Here is a 20428-nt window from a genome sequence, read left to right as displayed (position 1 = left end):
CCTGGACCGGGACACGAACCCGCGTCCCCTGCATCGGCAGGCGGACTCGCAACCACTGCGCCACCAGGGAAGCCCTATGATACTATATTTTTAACCCCTATCCTCACATTTATTTTTTCATGTTGACATTGTCCATCTGCTACTCTAGACTCTAACATCCTTTGGGGGAGGTACCACATCTCACCCCTCTTACATCACCAGCACCTAATACACAGCTGGACACAGAGCAGGCTGCAGGACAAGTTTGAGCTGGGCATCCTGCTGAGTGATTGAAGGAGAGACTATACGGTCCAGTGGCAAATATATCTCTTCACTCATCTCTAACAGGTATGTATTATCATTATGCGTTCCTTGTTTTCTTTCCAATTAAAATAAGGTCTAGGGTGGTATTAATTCTCTTAGATGCAGGGGTAGGGGTGATAGTGGAGAGTTCCTGAAAGACAGAGGAAGAGCAGAAAGAATATTAGATGAGGTTACAGAAAAATCTGGGTTCTAACCTAGATCTGCCACTTAGTGGATGTGTGACTCTGAGCAAAACATTTAGCTTCTCTAAGCCCTGGATTTCAGATCCGAAAACTGAGGATAATTCCATTGGTCCTAATCTTGAGAGTTGAGAGAATGAGATGTATACTGCATGTGAAAGCTTTGTGGCATATCCAGGACTTACCCATCACAGTTAGAAAGCACCGCGCCTTTGAGAGAGGTGGTATCAGGCACACAGTAATCCTGCTTGCACTAAGCTAAAGAGTGACCTCTAGGATATTTGATAATTTGTAAGTAGCTCCCTTTTATGATGTATTGAGAATCATATGCACTGCATACTGTGTATTAATTCTCTGACATAAAGAAGAAAAGTGTAGAGTCATGCCATGAAAGATTAAACCAAACTCAAGATTGCAAGCGTAATTCTAACCGAGAGTCGAATTCACTGGTCCACATTTGTACTTACCTCCCTGTGGAAAGAACTGAGAGTAGATCTCTTTGAAGGTGTCTTCATTAACAACCCCGCTGGGGCATTCCTAGAGAGAGTGGTAGAGAAGCAATATGAGCAAAGTGTTCATAAAACTGATTTTTTGCCCGTTTGAAATAGAACTGTCTACCGTGCAAAGCTGCACCAAGAAAGTTCTCCATCCGTCCATTATCACAAAAAGAAAAGAAGCACACTATAAACTTCTCTTTGTTCCAGTTCTCACAGACTGAAAGAAAAGTTGCTGTTGTAAAAATCTTTGCATAGTATCAGCATCAAAGCTGGTCTGACACATTAAAAAAAACACACTGCTGTTTTTAAGAACACGTATGTACATTATCAACGAGGCAGGAAAAAATTTACTTTGTTTTTCACATATCAAGGACATTGCAAGATGTTTCTGATGTGGTCTTTGCTGGATCTTGGTGCTGTATCCTCTGGAGATGTGCTGGACCCCCATAATCTTTAGTTCAATGAGAAAATGATGTGCTCCCTTTGGGTATAAGGTGGCCCAACAAGTCTCAAACAGAAATAGTTACTAATTTCTGTTAACAGATCGTAGGACTGAACGATAACATTGTTAGTAATAAGTAACTCTGAGTAAGGCAGGACCTGAAGATCTGTTGAATTTCTGGAGAGGAAGGTTTGAAAAGAAACAGGCCTGAACATAATGAATTCCCACCTTTGTCCCATGGTTGGAGTTATTTAAGACTAAAGGAGGGCTTCCCTGGTGGCGCAGTAGTTGAGAGTCCGCCTGCCGATGCAGGGGACACGGGTTCGTGCCCCGGTCCGGGAAGATCCCACATGTTGCGGAGCGGCTGGGCCCGTGAGCCATGGCCGCTGAGCCTGCGCGTCCGGAGCCTGTGCTCCGCAACGGGAGAGGCCACAACAGTGTGAGACCCCCGCGTCCCAAAAAAAAAAAAAAAAAACTAAAGGATATTGACCTTGGGAACTCCACTAATGTTGGACTACTGACTTGGTGGGACCAGAGGGTAAAGGTACCCCTCTGAGATTGGACATTTTCTGTAAAAGGAGCTGCAATCTAAAATGTTAGAAAAGATCTGCCTTGATACCGAAATGAGGACTAAGTAAGTGGACTTGAGACCCAGGTAAGCGCAAAAACGCTTTCACTCTTTGGAGTTGCAAGAACAATCTGGTCAGGATTCTGAACTGGAGACACTCCTTGAGCAGTGGAGACTGACAATCACAAAATAATCCAACATCAAACCACATGTGGGATGTTAATAAGTTAGTGGGGAAGTGATAAGTTCTATCCATTTCTTCTGAGTAGCTTCTTGTGAACAGGTGCATCTTACCTGAGCTCCCTTGCTTCAGTTCTCACAGGACCCCATTCTACCCGGCATTTCCAGGATCCACTGGGGGAGAATCAGGGGTGTGTTTATTTCCCTGCCTTTAGACATGAATATTCTGTATACTTTAAATTTGACACTGTTACTGGGATCTTCAAAAATCATTTGTGGTCTTTAAAGCTTTTCTTAACTCTTAAAATCATTGTCCCTTCATGCATAAACTTGATCTTTCTTTATTCCAATGAGCCAGTTATTCACAACGATAATGTGCTTCACATGAGGAATTTTCTGTTTTTTCCTTTGTTGGTTTGAAAGGTAGTACCTTTGATATATAAACACAGTTTCAAATAGTAGTTTCAATGTGAACTTGTGTTTACAGAGCTCATCAGTGTGGATTTTTCCCATTTGATCATTATAATAAACCTATGACTTAAGAATCTCTATTCACTGAGGAAGAACTAGGCTATGTGGTAAAGTGCCTTGTCACTCAGCTAGCCAGTGGGAGAGCTGGAATGTGAGCTTGGAACTTTCCAGATCATCACAAGGTTTTGAATTAAATAAGCCCTGTAGAAATAATGACCCCAAGGACCTAAGAGGATTGGAGCAAAAAAAGACAGCCAAAAACAAATTAGGAAAAAAGCAAGCAAGCAAATTATGATGGTTAATTTTACATGTCAACTTGTCTGGGCCATAATGCCCAATTATTTGGTCAAACATTATTCTGGATCTTTCTGTAGGGTGTTTTTGAATGAGGTTTACATTTAAGTTGGTGGATTTTGAGTAAAAGAGATTACCCTCCATAATATGGGTGGGCCTCACCCAATCAGTCGAAGACCTAAATAGAACAAAATGCTAATCTCTCCAGAGCAAAAGAGAATTCTCCAGCACATTGCCTTGGGAGCTAATATGCAACATTGGTTCTTCTTGGTTCTACAGCAGACTGCCTTTGGACTTGAACTGCAATTCCTTCCTGAGTTCCTGAGTCTCCAGTCTGTCTCTCTCCTCCATCAGATTTTAAGTCGTCACAATCATGTGAGCCAAATTACTTTCTGTATATATACACATCTATTGGATTTTGTTTCTCTGGCGAATCCTAACTAATACATAAGCAAATGAACAATCAACAGCTACAACTCCAAATGGAAAGAAGATGGCATGTAGATAGCTCATCACTCAAAAGTTTTGACTAAATGACTCTGTCTAGTTGGCAGCAACAGAACCAGTTTTAAAAGCAAATAAGCACTTTGTAGTTGGACCCTCTCACGCATGGAAATTGTGATTTATTGGCTATTTATCTCTGAGCCATCTGCTGGGGATAGTAAGGTGAGAATAAATAGATGGCTGTCTGCCATCAGGTGGTGAATTTGTGCAAGGTCAAAGCTGGAAACTTGCCTTGGAGTTCAAATGATTCTAGCCAGAGACAAAGATGGGAAATGAACGGACACCTGCAGCCAGCAAACTTGTCAGCTGTCTCTAATCTCTAGATGTATTTGATAGATATATCTTATAATGTGAAAAGAAATTCAGAAATTGATGGTCTCATATGTGTTTGTTTTATGTTTAATCACATGTCTGTGTCAAATGAAATCCATTCTCTGCAAACGAAAAACTCCTGGTCAGGGACTTCCCTGGTGGTCCAGTGGTAAAGAATCTGCCTTCCACTACAGGGGACGTGGTTTTGATCCCTGGTTGGAGAACTAAGATCCCACATGCTGCAGAGCAACTAAGCCCACGCGCCACAACTACTGAGCTCTCGCACCTCAACTAGAGAGCCTGCATGCTACAACTACAGAGCCCGCGTGCTCTGGAACCCGTGCGCCACAACAAAGAGCCCACGCATGCAATGAAAGATCCTGGATGCCACAACTAAGACCCAAGACAGCCCCCAAAATAAATAAATAAATAAAAATATTTTAAAAAGATTAAAAAGATAAAAACTCCTGGTCAAGTTTTAGGGTGGTAAGTCTCATCAAGTAAATTTGTCTTTATCCATCTTATATTTATTACATTAACTTACATCTTTAGCCCATGCATATTGTATGTTTATTATTCTAAGAACTTTTCTGGGAAACAAGGCAGCAACAATAAACAAGTTAAATTTGTGCCCTCATGGACCTACATCCAAATAGAACAAGAAAGGTCAGAAGCAACATAAAAGAACACACAAAAATAACAATCCATAGAATGGTGATCTTTTATTTATTCTAAAGAGTTCTTATGGGAAAGCAATTCATTTTACTACCTTCAGGTAAAAAAATAATAATCAGATGTTTTAAGACTAGTGATTTACAAAATGGTATGAATGTTCTATTCTCTAACTCTTCCCTCACCAGTTTTGTGGAGTCATTTCTGCACAAAAGAGGTATCTCCACCTCTCCATTAAGAATGAATTTGACGAGGCCCTGCGTACAGCTAAGTGTATACCATAAAAGATGTGGCTGTGTTAGGTTAACTCTTGCTGCTGTAACAAAAATGCTCCCAAATATATAACTTAAATATATATAAATTTAAAAGAATGTAGTATATTTCTTGCTTATCCAACAGTCTTGGGGGGTGGGGAACAGATCAGAGTTCTTAAGGGACAGAGGCTAATGAAAGCTTGGCCATCAGCATGTGGCGTCTATGTGATCATTTCATCTGAAGGAGAAAAAGACACTGAAGAATGAGCATTAAAGGTGTTTATGGACCAGGTCTTAAGGTGGTACATATCCTTTCCACTCTTATTTTTTTTGGTGAGAAATCACTTAATATGTCCACCCCAAACCACAAGAGAAGGCTCATGTGCCCAGGAAGAAGATAAGAACACGAACTTGGTGAACTGTTAGCAGTGTCTGTCTCGGAGCCTTATTTGAAAATGCTCCAAATGTCTGTGCTCTGAAATAGTTCTCCCACTGATGCTTTAATAGAACCATCATCACATCACTTAGCAATATAAATTCTTTTCATTTCCCCTGGAGTCATTTTTAAAGGATATTTTCAAATAAACAAGTTCAGTAAGGCCTAGATATCTAAGTATGAATTTGTTAATTAGGATTTCTTCACTCTAAGACGAAGAACCCAAGAAGCAGTAGAATTCCCAGATTTAGAGAGAGTGAGGAAAACTTCACTCGTATATACTTTGAGAAATTACTATAACCTTCTGTAAGCTTTATGGCTTCTATATTATATTTTCTAATGACATTTCATCTGATTATTAGCAAGTGATCGTTTCATGAATATATGTTGTATATAGAAAAAAATAAATAAAAATTACCCTTAATTATGCTACTGTGAAACTATTGTAGTCTTCTAAACATGTATTAATATGCTGTACAAATAAAATTAGAATAATGTGAGAACATAGTATTGCATCTTTTTTTTTACTGTAACAAAATATCCTGAGCATTTTCCATGTCATCATTATTAATGGCTGCATAATAATGTGTCCATTGCACTTGTCATATTGTTGGATATTTAGGGGATTTCAGCATATTTTTGAACTACATAGGAATAATAATGTAATTAACATTCTAGTGCATATATCTGTGATTGCACCTGTGGTTCTTTCTTTATGACTAATCCCAGAAGGAGACTCACAAGACCAAAGGGCTTAAACTATGTTAGGCTCTTCATAATGCAGTCACACTGATTTCCAGAAAGGCTGTACCCATATGTGCTACCACCACTTGTTTATGAGAAAGTTTCACATTGAGAGGGGCTGCTGACCAGAGTCACGTGGTAATTTGACACTCACCAAATCCCATGAACAAGCAACCGTAATTTGCCTTCCTCATGAATCTAATCATCATTCTGAAAATTATCAGAGGACATCAAGGCATTTGTCCAGATCCCTCCAAGAGATAAAGTGATGTGCAAGTTTTTCATGCAGACAAGGATGCTTTGATGGCAAGCTGCTGGACCACATCACCATAGCTGTTTAATAAGTGTACATTCAATGCCTTCTTACGTACATCATCTCTTCTAACATTTTCGCTAACCCTGAGGTGAGGAAAATGAAACTTGCAGAGATTAAAATGAAGAAACCTGTTGGAATCACATTGTTTTCAGAGGCATACATGTGTTTATTCTTTCAGCAAATAGTTATATAGTGCCTTCTGTGCATCGAGCACTGTTCTGGGCAACAAATATACAGAAGTGAATTTTTTTTAATTTTATTTTTGCTTTTATGGAATTTAAAGATTTGTGGAATCAATCTCCCTGACTCCATTCATGGCAATGTTACCTTGCCTTCTGGATTATCATCTTTTTCTCCATCAGGACTGAAAAAGTGGCCTTCTGGTGCACAACATTGTTTGCCTCCAAAGTCACCCATCATGGCTGTGTTGGAGAGAGCCATGTGCGAAAGGAAGACTTTTCAACCCAAACTGGGGATATTGATTAAGAAAAAAATTTTTTTAAAAAAGTATCTGTTATGACCAGTGAGTTTCCTTTAGTGCTTCTAAACCCTCTGCAATGGTATGATCAGGATGCAATGAATGTGGAATGAGATTTTCTCAGCACGTAACCGCCATACTTTTGTCAAGTGGTGAAGAGACACTTGCCTTTTGGGGCCTTGTAGATGTGTTCTCTGATGATCCTTCTTAGGTAGGGTTATGAGAATGTGTCAAGATCAGTTGTAAATGTTCTATGATTACTTTGCTGCTACTAATATCAATATTAATACAAGAGAGATTTTTATAATAATTAGCATGATGATGATGGTGATGATGATAATGATGATGATGATAAGTTAATACATTGTGTTAAATGCTTTACATGGATTTTCTCATGTGAATGGATAGATGCTAGCATTACCTCCATTTTACATGAGGAAACTGTTAGAGAGAAACTACCCACGTTCTCATAATTAGAAAATGGCAGAGCCTAGTCTATTGATCACAGAGTCAGGAAACTTGAGTGTTTAAGCAACTTTTGAGATACAGGTTTCCCCTGCTCTCTAAAAGTAGAGTGCTCCTACGAACCTTCTGTAAGCTGAAATGGCAGAAAACACAGAAGCAATTACCTAGGACACACCTTGCTAAGGTGTGCACAAAATAAGTTGAGATAAAGCAGAGATACTCACAGACAGACAGTGGAATATTACTCAGCCATAAAAAGAAATGAAATTGAGTTATTTGTGGTGAGGTAAATGGACCTAGAGTCTGTCATACAGAGTCAAGTAAGTCAGAAAGAGAAAAACAAATACCGTATGCTAACACATATATATGGAATCGAAAAAAAAAAAATACTGACGAACCTAGTTGCAGGGCAGGAATAAAGAGGTAGACATAGAGAATGGACTTGAGGACATGGGGTGGGAGGGGGAAGCTGGGGCGAAGTGAGGGAAGCATCGACATATATACACTACTGAATGTAAAATAGTTGGCTGGTGGGAAGCAGCAGCATAGCACAGGGAGATTGGCTCGGTGCTTTGCAACGATCTAGAAGGGTGAGATAGGGAGTGAGAGGGAGACTCAAGAGGGAGGGGATATGGGGATATATGTATGCATATGGCTGATTTGCTTGTTGTGCAACAGAAAATGACACAGTATTGTGAAGCAATTATATTCCAATAAAGATCTATTAAAAAAAAAACAACTGTGGAGGCTTGATGCTGAGATGCAGAGTGTAGTTCTTCTTGGGGAAGGAGCTTGGTGGTGTTCCTTTATGCTTGAGGTGTGCAGCCTCTATATCAGTTAGCTGCAAAATGAACGCTGAATGTTATTTTCACTTTTCGCCTTTTTATGTAAAAGTGAAAAATCCTCTTCAGACTTCTTTTGATTAGGGAAATCAGGTACTAATATAGGTCTTTCATAAAGAGAACTTTTGAAAAGCGGGGAACACCTGTAATCCAGTCCAATGGCTTCATTTTAAAAACAAGGAGACTGAGGTCGAGGTTACAGGAATTGCCATAAACCACACGATGGGCTGCTGAGCCTTACCTTGTGTCTGTGTTTCCTAATGTCTAGGCTGATGTGTGGACATTGCAAACACTCTCATGTCCATACAATAGCTAGTATCATTCTGCCAGGAAGCATTTAGAATAATTTAGTGAAATGCTTATGCTCCTGGGCTCTGGAGTGAAGTAGAAGGACTGCACTGAACCTCTGCTTAAAAGCTGCATAGCTTCAAATTGTTTCATCTAAGTCCCATTGTTCTCCTCTGTAACATGGGGATAACTATTGACACCAGAGGTGTGTTATGAGAATTAGTAAGATAACGCACATTATGTTATTATCTTAGCCCTCTTCTTTGTGCACTGTATTTGCTCATTAAATATGAGCTGTTAGTATAATGTTAATAATCTAGAATTTGGTAAGCAGAACTCCATTATACAGAGAGTCGCTGTAACCTCAACATGGCTATACCAGGGTTAAATGGTATTCATCAAAGCAGTTGAACCCAGTAGAGTACTGGTCTGATATAATGCAATGAGCCTATAAAACAGATATGAGTTATGCCTCCTCCTCTAGTTTTATAAATTGAATCTGCTCTAATATCATCAGAGTTTACCCTCAAAGGCAGGGGAATACTGCAGTTGTAAATGACAGCTGAGAAGAATAAAGGCTACCATACTGGAAATAAATGTCAGTAGAAACCCAGGAGACTTTTTATTCATTAATTTAAGGAAAAGTTTTCCCTACTAATGCTTAGATGAGTACATTAGAAATAAAGTTGTCCATGAAAAGTGTTGGGAATGGTGCTTTGAAGGGAGATCCATGTATGCATAGGAAATTGCTAAAGAAATTATTTTCTGAGGTGCATTGTGAGTTGCTATACTTTTACCTCTTAAGAAAGCCTTTCAGCATTTCCTTGAAAGTTGTCAGAACTCTGGTGGAATGCTCTAGAAATGGTTACAGTGATAAGCAAATCAGATGTATTTTCATGCTAATATTTGTCCACTCCACTGGCTGAAATCTCCTCTTCCCATAAATGATTCTGTTCTGGTGTATACCATCTCCTCAGGTTCAGAACAATGATTAAACATTTAGAGATACCTCTTCAGGAATTAAAAAAAAAGCAATTATGGTACAAAAATATCATGGGGAAAAAGTAAAAGTCCTTGTGAAATAAATAACTCCTTGGGAACCCTGTTATGATATCTAAAATGTCACATCTTTTAAGCATCTATGTTTTTCATCAACTCTCACACCTACTCCTGTTGCCAAGGAAGGCATACATGACAATGGTTGTGAGGTGCTTAAGTTGAAAACCTAAGGTTTCTACCCACAGAAATGTAATGACATCCATGTTTCATCCAGAGACTGTTTTTTCAGTTATTCTTTCTGACAAAGGAAGTAGACTGACACCTCTTTGATAAGTAGCACAGCAGACTGTGGGCCGAACAAAAAGGGAACACAAAGAGAACACAAAGACTGGACACTGGGCACTCAGACCAGAGAAGAAAACGAGGGAGACTCACATCACTCCCCAAATAAGAGCATCCATTCTTCTGGCAAAAATAGATGGCAGGTAAGTTGGCCATCTTAGAGGAAGTTACCTTCCTAAGCAGTACAATTGTTACAGACCACACTTAAAGCGAGCTGGGTACGAGTTCATAAGCAGAGACCAGAAAGCATCTTGGACACTTCGAAGAACGTGCAGCAATAACCCATGAGATACACCGAAAGGGAACCTGATGAATTGGACAAGACAAGAAGAGGATCAGGTGTGTGTCTTTAGGGTTTTTTATCAACAAATTCTTCCTGCTTCCAAACCCACGGCAAGATTGTATCTCATGGGTCCTTAATGGTTAGCTGGAACCATGTGTCAAACTGCCCAATGAATGGAAAGTAGAAGTGACACTGTAATATTGTGATTTATAATAAGAAATATATGTTTGGTCTGAGTCCCCATTTCTAGCACAGAGCTCCTAAAACCATGAGAGAGATAAAGTTATCTCTTGTTATGTAGATGAGGTGACTTTTGGACCCCACCCTAGGATGGGGGCTGGTTGCCAGAGGAGCCAACCAGGTGATTAGAGCGTTGGAACTTTCAGTCCCACCCCCTGACCTCCAGGAAGGGGAAAGGGTCTGGAGATTGAATTCAATCACCAATGGCTAATGATTTAATCAACCATGTTTATGCCATGAAACCTCCCAAACCCCCAAAGGACAAGTTCAGAGAGTTTCTGGGTTTGTGAACACATTGAGAGTTGGGGAGAGTGGCATGCTCGAAGACATATTCATCTGAGAACTCAACTGTTTATGTAATAAATGTATATATTTGTTTATACTTAAGTGAATTTAATCATAAGCTATTAAGTTCTTATTTTGAGTATGAATCCAACTGTTTATTAATTACTTACTACTTTACAAAGTCATAACTGAAAACTACTTTCAAATTACCACATGGACTCCATCTAATTATTATAGTTAAGATTCTGGTGTCTGGAGTGCCCCCAGATCAGATAAAAAGTCTCTTTATGGGAGGATTCTTAAACAAGTTGTATTTTTGTCTGACTGTGTTTTATGCTACAGATGTATCATAATTGTTTATATATATTTAACATTTGAGAAAGTGGCTTTTATTTTCTTAGTTTTCAAGATGTGAACATATCAAGCTGAGTTATAGTATAATTATTTCATAGCCAAGACAACATTTTATCCTTTGAGATTTTAAAAAATATTTCCCATTACTTAGTTGATTAAATTGTGAAAACAAAACACCCCACCACCTCCAGCAAGGATGATTTTCGAAAGATAGATGAAGTGAATTCACTGATACAATAAAGATGATGGATGGAGACTTTCATTCTCAGAGACATATCATTGGGAAGCATGACTGTCTTCACATATTATTCCACCCTGTTTAATATGTAATCCAGTTGGAAAAGCATAGTTTCTTTTAAATTAAATTTCCATTCTCCACTTCCCTCATTTGAAACTGGGGTTGCTCTGGAAAGTCACTCTCCTAGTAGCATGACAATTTAAAGATGACTTGGTATTCTACAGTTGGAGGAGAATTTTCAAAATTTACATGGTGCAATGCCATGAACTGTACTGCTCTTATCACTAGATTCTGTTTGTGGACTTCTCTTCTCCCTTTAGACTTGGTAAATACCTTGAAGGCGGGGACTGATTTTTTATGGAGCCCAGCAGTGTTCACAACAGAGTATCAAAAATGTTTATCTTGAGTAGATAAATAAAGAAACAATTCTCAGCTTTTAAGAAATTAGAAAATAAATTTGATCTGGCAGTTTCCTTTAAAACTTGTGTGCAAGTTTTTAGAACTCCTTGCACTCCAAAACAATTTTTTTTCTCTGTAATTCTTCTGTTCTCTTCTATCTAGTTGTGCTGAGGGAAAATTTTTGACGCCTTGTGCTGTATTATTCAAGGTCACCACTTTGTCTTAAATACATCTCTGTCCCTGGACTTTTGAGGTCAAAATCTTGGTTCCACTTCCCAATCCTTATGACTGCTTATCATAAATATAATCACAGAAATTAAGGGGAGACCACCAGGGTCAAGAGAAAACACTTCTTAGTTCAACACAAATTTTTAAAACCTTACCATATTCAACATTTGGACTGTTAAAAACTCATTTCAGAATGATAAGATTAGCCCTTCAGTTTTCAGAGCATACAACCTGATCACTAAGAACTAAAACTAGCTTTAAATTTTTGTTCCGATATTCCCAGGTGTTTGAACTCTTAGCAAGTAATTTATTCTCTCTTAGTCTGCTTCCTCATTTGTAAAATAACCTCTAAGAAATACTGACATCACAGGGAAATAAAACAACTGAAAATTAAAATAGATAATGAAAAATCAAAAAAATAAAAAAACTGGATACAACCAACACGTTAGATATTTTGCTGCTTCCAAAATTTGCATTAAGAACCTTCTGTATTCCCTGAATATACTCCTTGGGGCCAAAATGAGGCCAAGTGGTTAAATATGAATTTCAGATTGGAAAAAAAAAGGGGGAGAAAGACTTTCCTACTTAATATTGGAAAAGAGATGAGTGCTGGGTGATAATCAAGATTCGACTCAGCTGCTAGAGTGTGGAAATGTAGGCACATCCTCAGCTCCACGAGGCCCCACTGTCACCCAGGATGAAGGAGAAATATAAGGTACAAGGCACATTTTCTCCTCATCTCCAGCTCTATTCTCTAACTGTGTGGAAGAGGGAAATAGTACGTGAGATTTACAGCCAAAGCAAAAAACCCAAAACACCAAAAAATAGGCTCCGGTTTCAGCTGTACTAACAAAGAAGTCATTGAAATGTCCCAGGATTCTGAGTCTCAGTCTATAAAATGTGAAAAGTAACAGCATTTTATAGTGAAGAAATGGTAACTCTGACATTATGTATATAAAGATCCTAGTACTATTCTAAGAATTAGACAAATGTTGATTTCTTTTAACATTCTCTTTTCAAGTCACTTATGTTGATTCTGCAAAATGAAATTGACCATATTTTGCAGGAAAAGGCTTCCCAGGATCTGGCCCAAGTCCTGAGCCTTTATTGGAACACATGTAGAGTTATTTGATTCAAAGAGTATTCAAAAAAGGATTTTCCCAACTTTATGCAAAAAGAGGGTTCAATTGCTCGACTCATTGTGTTGCTTACAACATGATTAAATTCTACAGGTACTCAAAACCGTTTGAGGAAAAAAAAGACAAAAGTGCCCAGAGAGCAGGTCTGTGTACAGTTTTCAACTGCTGTACAACAATACCACAAACTTGGTGACTTAAAACAACACAAGCTTATTACCTCACAGTTCTGTGGGGAAAGAGTCTGTCATGGCTTGGCTGTGTTCTCCACTCAGGGGCTCACACACAAAACGTTGGCTGACTCTGGTTCTCACCTGGACTTTGTAAACCTCTTCCAAGCTCATTCAGATCTTTGGCAGAATTCAGTTCCTTTTGGTTGTAGGACTGAGGTCCCTGTTACCTTGCAGGCTATTAGCCAGTGGCCTCTGTCAGCATTCTTTTCACATAAGTTCCTCCATCTTCAAATCAGCAAAGGTGTATTGAGTCCCTCTTACCCACTGATTCTCTCATTTCCCTTATCATTTAAAGGGCTCATGTGAATAGATCAGACTCATAAGGGTCTCTCCATTTTAAGTTCAACTGATTTGGGACTTCAATTACACCTGCAAAATTTCTCCACAGCAATACCTGGATTAATGTTTAGCTGAATAACCGGGAGACAGGAGTCTTGGGTGGGTCATCTTAGCTATCTGCCTACCACACCTGCTTCATCTCAGTATGGGCTGACTTTGGTTTTCATAGCAGTTTCTGTTTAACAGTCTTTTCTCTAGTTACATTTACAGTATATCAAACAATAGAAACTCTTCAGACTTGTACAAATACTGTACTATTTTCACCACAACTAGCAACTATACTACTTGCAGTCCTAGTTTAACCAGATTTGGAAGGAATATATCCTGTCAAGGCTGTGCTCAGTCGTGTACAGGACCAGGTGAGACTGCAAAACTGAATATTTTTTTAATGAACGCTATGAACAATATTCCATAGGCTGAGGTGTGCCCTGTCCTTATTTATTTCTGCTCTATATCACCAAGGTCATTATGCAGATTTTATGAATTGATTAGATCACTTTCAAATTGGCATGCCATCAGCCTAAAGATATTGAAAAAAAAAACTCAACAAAAAAATCTACTTAAAAAATCATGTAATTTTTCAATCAGAAAGAATAAAACACTAAGATGATATTCATGTACATGTACAGACATAAACACAGTTGTAAGAATCTATTTTCTGGAGCTTTGCAATAACCGTATACTCTTTCAGTCTAATTTTCCCCTCCTACCCAATTGGCTGCATTCTGGCTCTTTGATGACTTCATTGTATCTGTTGTCTCTTGACTTTTATGTGAGAATATACATTTTCCTCATTCTGTAAGCTGTTTTTATTTATTGGTTTTCAGTTCTTTGCAGTCAAAGACACTTTAACATAAGCAATAACCTTTTGTCATTTTATTGCATCTCTCTACAGAACGGGGAAATGAAAATGAGTTCTCTTTATTGGTTGCTGACAAATTTAGTGGAAGTTCTACCAGACCCAGAAGAATAAGCTAGAGATTACAGTGATATGTGTGTGTATGGGGTTGATTTGATTTGTCTAGGTCCAGATATTTGAAAAATCCATTCTAAGGTATATCCAAAGAAGCTGTGAAGGAGTGTAGAGGTTGGAGGATTAACAGAAGTAATGTTTAATGTTCACCTGTGGTCTGCTGGGCACTGAGCCTCATGGTGTAGGAGATACATGTTATCATTAAATCCTCATAACAAGTAGAGGAGGTAGATATTTTCTCACATGGTATATAACAAATGAGCTCAGAGGAGTTTAAGAAACTTCCCCAAGATCAGACAGATATTAGGCAGTAGGAGAGATCTGAACCTGAGTTTGACTATAAAGCCTTTATACCTTACAAACCTGCCTCTGTGAAAAGCAAGTGTAACTATAGAAAAGAAAAATAAACGAATAGAGAACTAATTATCCCAATATTTTTCATCGCCATTAATTCACCAAAAAATCATTAATCGATGATTCAACAAATATTCCTAAACCACCAAGCACAGTCCCCATCCATTTGGAGTTTACAGTCCATCAGGGAGAAGGGTATTATTCAAATATTCACACAAATACATACCATATTAAAACTCATGGGGGCAAAGCAGCATGAAAAATCAAACTGCTTTTCATAAACGAATTCAAATGTCACAGGTGAGGAGATGTAGGGCAGCAGTTCAAGTCCTCTGGTCATTGGCTTTCATGAGGGAGGGGGAAGACTTGGTCAATCCAGCTCTAAACACATTTTATTACAGATTTATTTACCTCTACTTTCTTATTATCAGTTCTGAGAAAGGAATGCTCTGTCCCTCTCTCACATAGTTGCCTCTCATCAAATTACAATTTCAGGAGCAGCCCTGAGTCTCTGAAGCTTAGCTGTAAGTCAAAGGAATGTTTATTCTCTTTAATTAAGTTCCCTTTGTTGCAAATACTAGAGAAGTTTTTACCCACTGCCTTCTGGTGATTCTTCAGAGGTTCTTCTCTAAAGGGGACAACAATAGCCAGACATGGAAGCAAGGTAAATGTCCATTGACAGATTAATGGATAAAGAAGATGTGGTACATATATATAATGGAATACTACTCAGCCATAAAAAAGAATGAAATAATGCCATTTTCAGCAACATGGATGGACCTGGAGATTATCATACTAAGTGAAGTAAGTCAGACAGAGAAAGACAAATATCATGATATTGCTTGTATGCGGAATCTAAAAAAAATGATACAAATGAACTTATTTACAAAACAGAAACAGGCTCACAGACTTAGAGAAAAAATTCATGGTCACCGGGGGGGAGGGTGACCCCCTGGGGGGAAGATAGATTGGGAGTTTGGGACTGACACACACACACTGCTATCTTTAAAATAGATACCAACAAGGGCCTACTATCCTTGTCCTTGTCCTAGCACAGGGATCTCTGCTCAATATTCTGTAATAACCTAAATGGAAAAAGAATTTGAAAACGAATAGATACATGTGTATGTATAACTGAATCACTTTGCTGTACACCCGAAACCAACACGACATTGTTAATCAACGATACTTCAAAATAAAATAAAAAATTAAAAAAAGGGGGGGGCAATTAGCCAGGGTCACAAAAGCTGCCTAAGAGGACAGTGTGTCTCGACCCGTACTGTTTCGAGGCTCCCAAGGCGGCGGAGTGGCCCCAGAGACCTCGGCCTGCTTACTGTCAGTCGTAGAGCACATCACATGGCCCTCTGGAGCTCGGGGGACCCGCGGGATGCGCGGCCTCATTCTCCGAGTGTTTCATTACAGTGTTGAGGCACAAGGGGGCAGCAGTGTCCTCCACGGTCGCTAGAAATTCCATTTCTAGTTCATACACTTCGGCAGTTCTTTCCCTAAGCTTGGGGCAAGTTGGAGTAGATTTCTCTCCGGAAAGATATTTTCTCTTTATGAAACGTGGCAGGAGAGCTCTTGTTCCCAAATTAGGTAGAAACAAAATTAACTATTTCAGGAAAAGGGACCCAGAGACTGTCTCCTTTCTGGATATTATAGTTGGAGTAAGTCAGCCTAAAACTGCAATCTCTTTTTAGGCAGTTGGGCGGCCCTTAATTTTAGTCACCAAAAATCTGTAGGTTGTACGTCTAAGGAAACAAGTAAACAAACAAGACAGCCACGAAAATTCTAAAGTTTGAGTCTGAAAATCTTATAAATTTGCTTTTAAGTGCATGTGGGCTCTGCTTGTTTGGTTATTTATTGGGGAAAGTTTTAAATCCTCCGTAAAACAGAAATAATGATAATACCTATCTTGGGGTTATTATAAGGCTTAAAAAAAGATAACCCATATATAGTGTTTAGTGTGATACTTGGCATTAACTATGACAGGGATTATTTCTATAATGGTGGGGATATTCATTATGAATCTTTTTAGGTTTTGTTGTTTTTTTCACTTTATCAAGGATATTAAATTTATCTTTATTAAACGCCATCTGCTTATTCATCTCAAAGGGTTTTTTATAATCCCCAACCAATCTTCCATTTTCTTAGTTGCTCTAGGAGCTATTGGAATTTGATGTCCCTGGCTTAAAATCCACTCAGATCACTTACTAGTTGTGGGACTTTGAATAAATTACTTAACTTCTGTGATCCTGAGTTTTCCCATCATTCATTTATTCATCACATATTTTTGAAAATATAGTATATGTCAGAGAGTGTAATAAGTGCTGGGGATAAAATAATCAACAAGACAGATGAAGCCCCCCCATGGGGAGCTGAGAGGCTTATCAGAGAAGGTACACATAAAACAAAGAGCTGCACAGATAATCATTTAGGGTTGTGATAAATTCTACAAAGGAAGTACAGGAGACCTACCTGAGGAAGTCCCACTTAAATGACTTTCACACAGAGACCTGAAGGATGAGTAGAGGTTAGCAAGAGCCGGGGTAGAAGCCAAGGGTGCGTACATAGCCTGGGATTTGTTCAAGGACTAAAGTGATGACAAGTGTGCCAGAAGTGATAAGTCTCAGAAAAAGTTAGTTCAAGGCCTGCTAGATGGGTTAAGCATCTAGGTCTTTACCAGTCACATGATGGGGATAATATACGTGCTTTACAGGGCTCTGGAGAGAATTAACATAGTTTACATAAAGTGCCCAGCAAAAGTCCCAATCATATTATACATAATCAATATGGCCGTTTTCTTTTTGTCCTACCAGGACTGAATTTCTAACTCTGATATAGTATTTTTTCAACACATAATTATTTAGCATCTACTCTGTACCAGGCTCTTTGCTGCAAGCTGAACAAACAGAAGGGGAAAAAGAGACATGGTCTTGCCCTTGCCTTGATCAATCTTTCCACTGATCAGCTATTAGGTTCTTTGCATTGTGTAAATTTATTTCAGCTGAACAAGAGTTTCAGCATAGCTGAGACATGAAATCTCTTGCTCCCATCTCCCAATACAGAAAAAAATCAAACACACAGAATAAATTCACATTACTGTGGATTACAATGTAAATAACTCAGGATTATATAATTTGTAAGTAGGCGTTACTTCTGCATCTTTCTTTGCTTTAGCTAATGATGAATAATAATGAAGATGCTAATTTCTACAGTGCATACCTGTACATGGTGCAGTTGATTAGGCTGGATCTCTATATTGTTGAAAGGGCTAATAAGGCCTCCATGATATTATCCGAGACATTAGCATCTGAGGCACTGGAGGGTTAGAAGACTGGCAAGCTATTAGATGTAGCTAATGCCTGTGTGGATATGTTTACCCTAAAACCGAAGTACTCTAACTCTTATTCTTCTCTGCTTACCTGCTTTAATATATTATATAGTGCATATTTATTTATTTATTTAACACATAAAAATCGTGACTTCTCAAAAATATTCCAGGCATAGAAAAGAACCATCAAATCACAAAACTCTACTACTTTTACTCTTCATTTGTATCTGCATTTTTTCATTTTTAGAGCTCATAGATATTCAAGACATTTATTTGTAAGTATGGTGAAGGCATTATTCCCATCAGCAAGAGATCCTCTTCAAAATTCATGCTATATAAATTTGTGATAATTTGTACTCTCTTTAGTGAGGCATAAAGCTACAGGCTTTATGTTCTTGCCACATACTGAAGGAAAAACAATGCATGTTTTCCTCAGTATTTCACAGATATTTTCATTCTCTGGTTCATCCGCTGTTAATCTTAGTGCTTCCCAGAAAGAGATTAATGTTTGGAGTTAGTTATGGTGGCTTTGCCTCATGTTTTCTCTGTTTTTGTTATTTTTGTTGGGAGATGAGGAGTCTTGAATTGTTTGGTCCCTATACAATCTTCTGAAAATATTCCAGAAATCTTTTGCATTTTTGAAGGGTGAAAGAGACTTGAATAGGTTTAGAGGATATAGGGAAGAAGCCAGGAGAGAGAGGATGGGGAGAAATTACAGATATAGGTAAAGAGGGAGCAAGATGTCAGAAGGAATGGGATTAAGAACACAGGGGAAACTGAACAACCTTTTCTTTTATACTGGAAAGAATAAATCAGTAAATTAATCTGAATCAAGTGCCAACTACGCTTTAGACCTTGATCTAGGAATTGAGGATGTGGTGGCGATTGATGAAGACAGACAAAATCCCTCTGTTCATAACTCTCTGTGGGAGCAAAGATGTCTCTGCATATGCATTTATTGATGGAATCAGGAGAGCTTTGCAGGATGTATAGTTCTACCTGAAGTTAAGGGTAGAGGAAGAGATATTTGATCATGGAAAAGTAATGAGACTGTCAACTTGTGTGTGAACATTGTAAATAAATAGTGACTGTTAGGCAAGTAGTAGAAGAGTGAAGAGAGAAGACTATTGGCTGAGTTGGATTTTTGCCACGTGGGTATTGTGATAGGCAAAAAATGCCCATCCCCTCAAAGACATTCACACCCTAATCCCTGGAAACTGTGAATATTACCTTATATTCTGCAGGTGTGGTTAATTTAAGGATCTTGAGATAGAGAGATTATCCTGGATTATCCAGGTGGGCCCTAAATGCCATTACAAGTGTCCGTGTAAAAGAGAGGCAGAGAGATTTGACAGACATGTAGAGGAGGCGGCAATGTGAAGATGAAGCTGAGAGAACTTTGAAGATGCTGGTCTTAAAAATCGGGTGATACAGTCCCAAGCCAAGGTATGCTGGCACCCACCAGAAACTGGAAGAGGTAAGCATTATATCTTCTCCCAGAGCCTCTGGAGAGAGCATAGCCCTGCCAACACCACGATTTTGGCTCAGTGTTACTCATTTCAAACTGCTGGCCTCAGACTGTGAGAGAAAAATGTCTGTTGTTAGCCACCCATTTTGTGGTATTTTGTTACAGCAGCCCTAGGAAATTGATACAAGTATGATCATACAACAAGAGTAAGGGAGTTAGGGATGCTCAAGAGGTGTATTGAGTGATCCAAGCTACACGAGTCCAGAGGAATATGAAACTGGGGAGACAAAGGAAGGGCTGGTGGTAATAAAGCTCTGGTTTGTAAAGTCAATGAGCAGGATGTAGTAGGAGATAGGACCCAAGACAATTGAACAGATGGAAAGTTGTGGTCAAAAAGGTGAAACTAATTGAAGACTTCAGGAGTTGCACATTGTCAGGTAAAGATAAGGTTCAAGTTATGCCCATCAAAGTGAAAAGTTGAGTGGAGAAGAAAATAATGGCATTTAAAAAGTCAAAAAACATCGGAGGTGGGTGCCTGTTAGGTCAGGTGGGTGCCTGTTAGGTCAGGTGGGTGCCTGTTAGGTCAGCTTCGTGGATATTGCTTGCAGGCCAGTGAATCAAGAAGATTTTAAATCCAGGGATCAAAGTCTTAAATGAGTATGATATAGTGATTCTGAAAGTGACAGCATGAGATACACCGACTTTAGCTTCCTGTGGCTCTGTTTTATTCTCCTCTCTTCCTTGCTTTAGGAAGTGTCAATCCCCCATAACACATGATACTGGTGGGGCTCTCAGTCTCAGTACATACCATATTCCCTGGCCACAGGGCTAGTTCATTGTTGCAAGCTTATCTAAGAACAGTTCTCCATCTCCCAGGTCACAGTGATTAGTTCAGGTATGTCATGTGACTAAAGCCAGATCCTTCCTTGCTAGAGCTATCAGGACTGACGAAGAGAGAACAGAAAAGAGACAGAATCC

At 38.8% G+C, this 20428-nt stretch overlaps 1 protein-coding gene across 3 annotated transcripts in view; it reads right to left on the bottom strand.

Annotated features, from left to right (window-relative positions):
• KCNIP4 (potassium voltage-gated channel interacting protein 4) overlaps window positions 1-20428 on the bottom strand; it is a 1248962-nt gene that overhangs the window by 30706 nt on the left and 1197828 nt on the right. For all 3 annotated transcript variants that reach the window (XM_024119502.1, XM_028492099.1, XM_024119504.1), the window contains one exon: window positions 950-1019. In XM_024119502.1, the coding sequence (XP_023975270.1) occupies window positions 950-1019 (70 nt within the window). The remainder of the gene's footprint in view (window positions 1-949; window positions 1020-20428) is intronic.

Source organism: Physeter macrocephalus, chromosome 7 (assembly GCF_002837175.3).
Source record: "Physeter macrocephalus isolate SW-GA chromosome 7, ASM283717v5, whole genome shotgun sequence".
Classification (NCBI taxonomy): Eukaryota; Metazoa; Chordata; class Mammalia; order Artiodactyla; family Physeteridae; genus Physeter; species Physeter macrocephalus.
This window is presented reverse-complemented; position numbering and strand designations above follow the sequence as displayed.